The 10,067-nt window shown below is 35.2% G+C and overlaps 1 protein-coding gene across 1 annotated transcript; it reads right to left on the reverse strand.

The window, feature by feature from the left end:
• Positions 1-700: 700 nt before the first annotated feature.
• LOC110911460 lies at positions 701-6,561 on the reverse strand. The gene is made up of 9 exons (XM_022156081.2): positions 6,419-6,561; positions 6,277-6,322; positions 3,891-4,160; positions 2,659-2,730; positions 2,464-2,531; positions 2,220-2,364; positions 1,418-1,498; positions 1,247-1,336; positions 701-1,142 (listed from the first exon to the last, which is right to left on the reverse strand). Exons 3-9 carry the CDS (start codon positions 4,128-4,130, stop codon positions 1,032-1,034), a joined length of 807 nt encoding a protein of 268 aa, XP_022011773.1. The 5' UTR covers positions 4,131-4,160; positions 6,277-6,322; positions 6,419-6,561; the 3' UTR covers positions 701-1,031.
• Positions 6,562-10,067: the final 3,506 nt, after the last annotated feature.

Consider the following 10,067-nt stretch of genomic DNA (forward strand, 5'->3'; position numbering starts at 1 on the left):
GAACGATTGCTTATCCGGTTAATTTTTTTCTTCTATTAGTTTTCTGTCGTAACCACGTAAACACAATTTGACCACAAGCTTCGGCTTACTTGATACATTGGTCAGTGGGGGATTGATGTGGGAGTGTATGGACATATTTTATTATTTTTCTTAGGAAGCTTACAACTTGTAACCGGAAAGCTTAGAGTATTTTTTTTTCCTTTATATATCTTATATGTAATGTAATTATTTATAATAATAAAAGCCTATCAATATGATTTTTAAACCAATATATGCTTTAAAAAAACGAAACCAACATAATACCAAATAACCTATTTAGTATTGAACCCATAAGTTTTGGGCCCATTTTTTCATTTAAACACATGAATTTAAGGGCCCGTTTTTTCTAGTCACACAAGGCCCTCGAATTTTCAGGGCCGACTTAGGTTCATACAAGCTCCTTCAGTGGGCCTGCTCAGTATCCTTTAAAGCGGTCAGCGGGCTTCCAGCTCTGTCACTCGGTTTTGCTTACCATTACCGCGTAGAGGTGCACAAACAAGCTGTCGCGAAGTGATGACGAAGCCAAAATGATGGTTGTAAGATCATTAGTTTGATTCCGCCTAATAGCTTTCACAAACAAGCTCAAAAATTGATAAAATATTTGTCTAATTTGAATAAGAGAACAACAATATACAAGGTAAAATAAGACAGACACGTAATATAACATGGTAACATTAAACCATTTGAGCATAGAGTTATCCATGTCAATAAAATAACATATCACATAACATGATAATACAACAAAATGATTGCATGATCATAAATAAATACAAGTTTATGGGGTACGCTTTCATGCATCCATTGATTTTCTTTGTACATATGAAAACCAGATACATAAATTATCATAATACAGTTATTTCTTAAATCAGCTACATTTCCCCAAACCGCCATAAAATTGGGCGTTTAACGGACCACAAGGTGACAGGTTGGTGGGTGCATCTACACGTGAGCCATCATTTCTTGGTTCCGGGTGGCTCAAACCGCATCCCATATCAGCGCACTCGGATGACGGGCGGCTGGTTCGGCACAGATGTTCTGCCTTCTCCCTCATCAGATGAAGAAGAAGACGAAGAAGAAAGAGATGATGTTGATGCATTAGAAGCCTAGAAAAGTCAAACCCAAAATATTATAAGTGGTTTGACTAAATGACTTCGCGGTTAACTACCAAAAAGGACTCGTCATTAACCAATTTGAGAAAACCGCTCACCAGTTGGCGCCGCCGACATATTAAAGCCGTCCAGGCTTTTATCATAATGCAGATAGGTAAAACAACCGCTGAAGTTCGTAAGAACCACACCTGAAAATATATGAAAATCGGTGGATGAATATTATCAATTATTTATTTATTACACAACAAAAACTGTAATTTTATCTTTACCATAAATGTTAGAAAAGAGTCGCTATCCGCCTTGTTGGCAATGACGGGAAGAGCGTGGCGCAAGAACAAGAGAACCACGAACTACACACAAACATTAAGAAATGGAAGTTAATAACTAGAAGCGTAAATGAGCCAAGCCGTTCATGAGCTACTCAGGACTGGCTCACTAAAAGCTCGAATAAAACCAAGCTTGAGCCTGAACTTCACATGTTAAGTTTGACTAGACTCGCGAGCATAAACAAGCTTATTGTTTATATGACTTCTATTTAATATATTAAATATCTATTCACATAATAACTATCATCAAATATAATAATAAAAATAACTAAATAACAAACCATACTACATATCTATGCAGTTAATGCGGTAAAATATCGGATATCGGTCAAGGACCGATATTTGAGATATAGGTTATCTCGGTGAGATATCGGTAATTATAATATAATGCAGAATTTATATATAGCAATTTAACACTAATAATTCAGTGATATATCGGTTATATCGGTCAATATCGCCGATATCGGTACCGATGATATTCTGACCGATATTTTACTAGGGGACCGATATGACCGATGTATCACCGAGATTAACTGCATAGCTACATATAAAAATATATATTATATAAATATATACACTTAGAAAATAATTAAATAACTAATAAACAATAAAGAAGCTGAGCTCGAGCATTAGAATAGAGCTCAAAACGAGCCAAGCTCGAGCTTAGGTGAGCTCAGGCTCGGCTCGGCAATAATTACACCAAAAACAAGATATCTTGGAAAAGGAGGGTGGAGAAAGATCATACAATGGCGGCAACAGAGCGGAAGCAGAAGAAACTTCTAGAATTAGAATCGGTATCATATTCCTGATCAAGGAAACTACGGTCCGGCGAAACAACCGCGAGTATTCGAGGATTATTCATATCCCTTCTCGCAATTTGCCAATGCCCCCTAAAAGACGGTTTTGTTAGCAATGAAATAGAACATACACGTATTCCAGAAGATTTGACTTTTGAGGTCAAATTAACCAATTCTTGTTTAACTACGTACCTCAAGTTCAATGGAATACCCCCTAACCGGAAGACAGGGGATGGTGCGGTGTAGCCCGGCTTGAATTGCTGCAGTCAAACCATTTTTAATAGAAGAATAAGATACATTTTGGCCGTTAAAAATTATTTTTGAAAATAGAATTAGGGGACAATAAATTATCTTTAAAGTAGCGACCAAACGATAATGAAGTTGCACCTGGTGGCATATTTCGCAATTAGTGTCACCCTTCTCGTTACACCATCTTTGAACACATCTGCGATGAGCATACTACAAAAAGTAAAACGGATATGATCACGAGAAAGTAAAAAAAAAAAAAACATAGAAACCAACTCATAATGGGACCCACAAACTACATATTGGTTTGTTCTCTATAATGCATATGACTGCTGATTTCACCCAAGATACATTGCGTAAACGTATGAAAATATAACATCGAGTAAAGTACACGAATGGTCCCTGTGTTTTATTAAAATTTTAGATTTGGTCCCTAGCTTTCCAAAAGTACACAGAAGGTCCCTGTGGTTTGCACTTTGTAACGCATTTAGTCCCCCAGCTTTATTTTCCAAAAGTACATGGATGGTCCCTGTGGTTTGCACTTTCTAGCGCATTTAGTCCCTGCCTTGGACACGCTAAAACCTTTAGCTTTGTAAGCTGGGGACCTATATAGCACGGGGACTCCATTTATGTGGCCGTACCCGTCTCGGGTACTTGTCGGGGACGGAAACACCATGGGTACTCGTCGGGGACGTTTCCTAAACGTTTCCAATGTCGGGGACGTATCTGGTAGAAGTATCCAGCTGTTTCCATTTATTTTTAGGGTTTTTACCCTTTCAAATTCCACAACCGGCCATTAAATAAATAGACCTATCATATTCGGCTTCTCTAATCTCTAAACTCTCAAGTCTCATCATCTCTAATTCTCTATCGATTGCCGATCTCTCACTAGATGAACCGGAACTTGAAAATGATTTAATTATTGATAATTAATTACCTTTGGAAGATGTAGTATTTTTGGAATTTGTTTAATGTATTTTTATTTTTTTATAATATTTATTGTCGTACCCGTATCTTGGAATTTTGAGTTTTGCCGTTCCTCGTTCCCGTATCGTCCCCGTACCCCGATCCCGTACCCGTTCCAGTGCTACTTAGCTGGGGACTAAATGTGTTACAAAGTGCAAACCACAAGGACCATCTGTGTACTTTTGGAAAGCTGGAGACCAAATCCAAAATTTTAGTAAACCACAGGGACCATCTGTGTACTTTACTCATTCACCTGCCTCAACTAACACTTACTTGAGGCCTATAACATAAGTTATAACTGCTTATTTCATCCAAGATACATTGCATAAATGTAAGAAAATATAACATCCGTACAATTATAAAATTGTCAAGAAACGTTAATATAATATCAGATATAAAAAGAAAACCTTCAGGCTGCCGCAGCACGAGCAAGGTGTCTCCATATTTGAATCGAAATCCTCATCTTGACAAATTCTACATTCAACCAATTTCTTTGGAGGTAACGGAACATGAGAAGAACAATTGATTATTGTGTCGTTATTTTGTAATGAATCCGACTGCTTTGAAGGGTTTCTGCTTTCAATTGCAGCCTCCAACGTGGATTCTGTGAGCAACCGATCAACCAAAAACACGAAATGATCCCCCATAACAACACCACCACCGATTATGTCACTATACTGAAGTCAAATAATAAAACAAATCAAAAGATGTAAATATACCACGAAACGAATAGCATGCCACACAATTGCCAACATGAAAGGTTAAAGGGAACACACAAGATAACGACAATTCCGATTTTGAAATGTCCCAAAAACAAATGCGATGTATCTAGGGCTGCAAACGAACCGAACAACACAAACAAGACCTTGTTCGTGGTCGTTTGTTAAGTTAATAAATGTGTTTACGAACTGTTCATGAACACTTACCAAACGAGATTTTCTGTTTGCGTTCGTTCGTTTAGGAAATGAATGTATTTGTGTTCGTTTGTTAATTTTAGGTAACGAACGCAAACAAACACAAACGAATGTTCATGAACACAAACAAGCGTTAACGAACAAAATATATAACACACTGATACTTATTAATTATTTCATTTGTAAGAATTTTTAAGTATTTAAATAAAATATAAAAATTCAAAACACTAATGAACTATCTAACACAAACTAACACGTTACCGAACGTTCACGAACATAAATGAACGAACGCGACCTCTGTTCATGTTCGTTCATTTAACTAAACAAACAGTATTAATTGTTCGTGCTCGTTCATTTATTAAACGAATGAACACAAACGAACTTCCCACCGAATGGTTCACGAACTGTTCACTGAACGTTCAGTTCGTTTGCAGCCCTAACTGTATCCTTTTTAGTAAGATTAAAAGGAACATTTTTTATATAGCAATTATTGCAAGACAACGATGGCACTGATAATGATCCAACAATTTTCTTGGTTCTGTTATTAGTAAGGGAATTTTATACCTTCAACTATTACTTAAAACGGTTGTTGAACTACATGTAAAGTAAACCAGAACACCTTTTAACGTATATCAAAATATGGTTCCGTCAAACTAAAAATTACATATTTGATTGCTTTACAAAACATTGATGTATCTATTCGGATCCTTTTTAGGGGTGTCAAGTTTGTTGCAGATAAAACATAAGATAATTATTTATCTTTTCTCACTAAAGTCGCTATACGATACATTATGCAATACCATCGATTATAACTAGCAATATTCCCAAGTTATGGTCATTGACTTATGATGATTAAAGAATAATTTACGACTTTCGGATGTGATCAATGCCATAGAATGATTGCAACTTGTGGGGACGATAAGTATAGTTTAAACTTCAAAATCATAACAAAAGGGGCGAGTCGGTGACATGATGCTACAGTGACAACAAAAGTCAAAGAACGATAAATAGTAATCAACACCTAATAAAGTAATAATAAACCAAACAATAAAGAAATGACTAGATTTCCAAATCATCATCTTGGCTTTTACAATGCAAACAGATAACTTTCTTATAAAAATACCAAAGAAAACACTGCATTTGACTAAACTGGTTATTTAAAACAATATCCAGATATATAAATGCAAAAATGACATAATTTTTTGTCCAAATTCGCCTAAACGTGCAATGTTGTGTTTTTCTATATTTCCATAAGAATCATGTGAAGTCAAAAATACAAGAACTATGAGTCAAAAGTCAATACCAAGCACACATATTTTGATAATGAAAATTCCCCAACAAATCAAAACAATAACCGAAGCCCAACTTCACGATTCGATTATGAGTCAAGATATACTCTAAGATAGCAAAAAACTAGTACCCAAATGAAAAAGAAGTGATCTTTGAATCAATACAAGGGGGGATGTTAAAGATTATAGCTCAAGCATTGACCCAGCAAGTAAACTATTTTTGTAGCTATTATATTTGCAATTTTGTATCGAAATAAATCCGGTGTTGTATAATCATTTATCAAACCCCAATTTCATAAAAATGAGAAATTGAATTAAATACAAATTATTAAAAAAATAGTGAGTGAATTTTGATCAAAACAAGCTGAGTCAATAACACGAGATTACAATCAACAACACAATATCGAAAAAGCCCTAAAAAAGCAACCAAAATGAAGAACAAAAAAGCAAACTTTCAAACAAAAATCAACAATTTCAAGAAAAAAAAGGTAAAGAATCAAAGAACAAAACAAACCCACATGAAAATTTTGTTCTTTTTAACAATTTCAATCTAAGCAAACACAGATTGTAAGAAAAATTCAAGTGGGTACCTGCAAATTGTTGAAAAGGTTCAATCTTTATGTGGATGAAGAGACGCTGATGGCATGAAAAGACATATTATTATAAGGGGGGATCTAATGCGATATATAGAGGTAAAAGGAAAGTGAAAGAAGGAAGAAAGATAAAACTTACAAGAAGGGGATCGGATATGTTGAAAGCCAAGAAAGAAAGTTAATGAATCTTTGAGAAAATGTTAGGGTTTTGCTTTTAGTTTTGGGAATCAATTTGCATAGTGGATTCCACTCAATTTATGTTTCTGTGAAATGTGTACTTGCTTTTTGTTTGTTCGTCTTTATACCCTCATCCTGTCATCCACTGTATACGGTCTTTTTATTAAATTATCTTTTTTTTTTTTTTTTTTGTAGGTTATGTATTAAGTTGTTACCTATTAATGAAAACTAGGATTAACTCCGCGCGCGTTGCGGCACGGCACATCGTAAACATTGAATTTATTAGTGCAATCATATGAAAACACGCGTATCGACGTATTCAATTGAGCTCAATGTAACATGTATAAACATTGCGATTGGATTAAAACGTAAAGTAAAGTAAATCAAATTCATATTGTACAATCATAATGTACTATATGTGACCCAACTCATACATAGAAAACGTAACGGGTACGAAGGAAAAACTGACACGTGTAATCAAAAGGGATTAATTAGAGCTTTTGAAAAAAAACATAATTTGACTCCATCCGGTTCGAAGCAAAATTTATGAAACATACATAAAATAAGCACGAAAACATATTATATTTGACCTAAACCATTTCCCAAAAAAGTTTACATCGAAACGTAGAACAACTCAACTTTATACCGAAACTTACATAAAGATATGCACGTAAAAACTGGTTTCTTTAAACAAAAACATATTATATTTGACCTACCTCATTTCTAAAAAAAAATACGTCGAAATGTAAAGCAGATCATATTTATAACTAAACGTACATAAAATATGCAGTACAAAATAGTTTTTAAGTAAAGGAAGTATAGGGGTAAACAGAACAAAATATTAATAAAAAAATTAATAGGTTAAAAACGTTCGTAAAACCGTGTCAAGTAGCAAAAATACAACATCGGCAGCGACCCTCAACATCGGAAAAACTCGTAAAAATAAAACAAATAGTGTTCGTTTCACATAATGGAATACAATCTTGAGGGAATTGGAATTGAACAACAACATAAAGAAGAGAATCTACTTTCTAATTCTATCCAAATTTCATTCCATTTTGCAAAACAAATACAGCTAAATTACAAATCAGATTTCAATTTGTGCGCGAATTCGTATTCCAATTCCATTACAATCCATGAAACGAATATTACCTCAATGACCAACAAATTCATACGTTATTAAAGAAAACTCTTTTCTTTGGATTGGTAATCAATCTAAATTTTGTAACTTAGATTGGGATATAGATGGAATGATTTTAACATTCGAGATATAATCTTATAATGTCGGGTGTTGAGTATCTTGATGGCTTGTTTTCTTTATTTATTAAAGAAGTTTTGCCGTTCACGGCTTTATTTATTAGGGTGAGCGGAGTGGTGCGGTAAACACCTCGGTAAAGCGGATTACTGATCGGTAACATCGCCGCCGATGGTGTTTACCGCTCGGCTGCATTGGATGATCGGTGAAGGTTTATCGATGAGGGAAGGGGGAGAGAGAAAGGTGTGTGGTGGGGTCCATTCCTTCTCAGCCAATCACACATTTTTCTTTTTTTTTTTAAATAGTTTACCTAAACCCCATTAGGTAAATCACCGCCAACGTTTTTGAGCATTAGGTAAACAATTTAGGTGAATTGACGTGGCATTGTCTGATTGGGTGAATGGAGAGTTTACCTATTCCAAATAGGTAACCACTCCCTTCACCCTTAGTGAAGTTTCGACGTTCACAAAAATGATGTTGTTTATTATAACTAACAATCTAAATTAGTATTCACGTAATTCGTTGTAAGAAAAAAAGGCTTTTGAGTGTGTTATAATTTTTTTCATCATAGAAAACCAAGTTGAAGCCAGCTGAATTATATAACCACTTTGATGTTCTAATCCGGTTAATGAATTGTAACACCTCAGAAAATTTGTATCAAATTATATAAAGACATGTGTCCGAAAACTCTCATTTATGCCACGTTGTTTGGCGATAGGGACTAAAATGTGCGAATTAATGAAAGAATGTTGTGGAGGGACCATTTATGTCAACATGCCATTTTTATGGTCTCTGAGTGACGCTTACGGACTGTAAGCCTTATGTGCTTACGGACCGTAAGCAAAGAATTTTAACATTTTCAGTAAAGCGGTTACGAACCACAAGGCTTAGTCCTTACGGTCCGTAAGGGATTCAAAAACCTATGGGCGCCTAAAGGGCTTACGGATCGTAAGCCCTGGGCCCATACGGTCCGTAAGCACTATCGCTGGCAGTTTTGTTTGGGAGTCAAGGCATTATGCCCTTGTGCCACCTATCTCGCGAACCTGACCATCTGGGCAGCTCTTTCCACCTCAAAGGACACCTGCTAACATCTTCTAACAGTTCCTAACACCTGTCACGATCTTGTATCACATCTTCAAGTATAAATACAGCCCTTGTTCATGGGGAAAACTTGCTCATTTCTTCAATATTTCCTCTATCACTCTATTCTGGAGCTTGCCTCTTCCATAAGGCCTCCCCTGAGTTCTAATATTCTCTAGGATCACAAGTAAGTGTTCCTACTTTGCTCATTTCGTTTTATAGGCTATTATTTAGCCGAAAGTCAAGCAAATATACTTTTGCTTTGACTTTCGGTTTAGACCATTATGGTCCAGCCATTGTTCAAATCGAACGTAACTACGTGATTGTAATAAGGTAGGTGTTAATCCCTCAAAAGGGCACCTCCTGGAAATCACGTTAAGTTGGTCAAATGACGGGTCAAAGTTATATTTAATAAAAAGTCAAAAACGCAGTTTTTGGAAAACTTATAAAATGAACTTGTAAATGTTTAAACACATGTTTTTGTCATCATATCATTTAGTAATTAATATTAGAACATGTATAAACATGTTCAGCCCGTCATTTCCAGTTTACATGTCGGTTCGCAACCGAAAGTCGAGCAGTTTGACTTCTGCTTTGACTTTCGATTCTGACCCGAATTAACAACTTTAGCTACTGATTCTAAGTTGCGTTATGACCATAATTATATGTAGGATAACCCTCTGTTGTTATACTACTTGGTCATAATCGTTTGTCGGGTTTATGCAAGTTATTGAATTATGCCATAAAAATACCAATTATGCCCTTTTGTGCATAAATGGGTTTTAAACTATAATGTGTATATAAAATGGATTACCTACTGACTTAGTAATATAATTAAATTGTTTTGGTATAATGAACTTGTTCATAGCTCATTCGATCACCCGATACCGCCTATGCGCGTACGGTTAGCTTATGTAACTAGTTTACGTAAGTTAACCGAATCAGGTCAATTCTTTTCAAATTTCTTTCAAAATCAAGAATGTATATTGTTTACCCATATTATACAAGTCTTAGTACTTGTGAGGGTTTAAACTACATTCTATTCTATCATCGTTTAATCTAGCTTATCTTATCGTACCGTTTTCATTATTATAAGTTAACCGGTCCAAGTCTATGACTTGAATAGAACCCGTTAACATTCTAATTGGTTATTATACCATTCACTCCAGACTAAGGGCATCTAGTATATTGCACCATGCTAAGTTAATTGATATATCGGCTGTCCTTATTTATATATCTTGCATTGTAATTAAGCCAGGTAAATACGCTTAACCTA

This window comes from Helianthus annuus, chromosome 15 (assembly GCF_002127325.2).
Source record: "Helianthus annuus cultivar XRQ/B chromosome 15, HanXRQr2.0-SUNRISE, whole genome shotgun sequence".
NCBI lineage: Eukaryota > Viridiplantae > Streptophyta > Magnoliopsida > Asterales > Asteraceae > Helianthus > Helianthus annuus.

Coding starts and splice junctions, on each gene's coding strand:
- LOC110911460 (XM_022156081.2), bottom strand. CDS start 4,130: ATGGGGGATCATTTCGTGTTTTTGGTTGATCGGTTGCTCACAGAATCC. Junction 2,365..2,463: donor GGTATTCCATTGAACTTGAG/GTACGTAGTTAA, acceptor ACCGTCTTTTAG/GGGGCATTGGCAAATTGCGA. Junction 1,499..2,219: donor TCCGCTCTGTTGCCGCCATT/GTATGATCTTTC, acceptor GTTTGTGTGTAG/TTCGTGGTTCTCTTGTTCTT.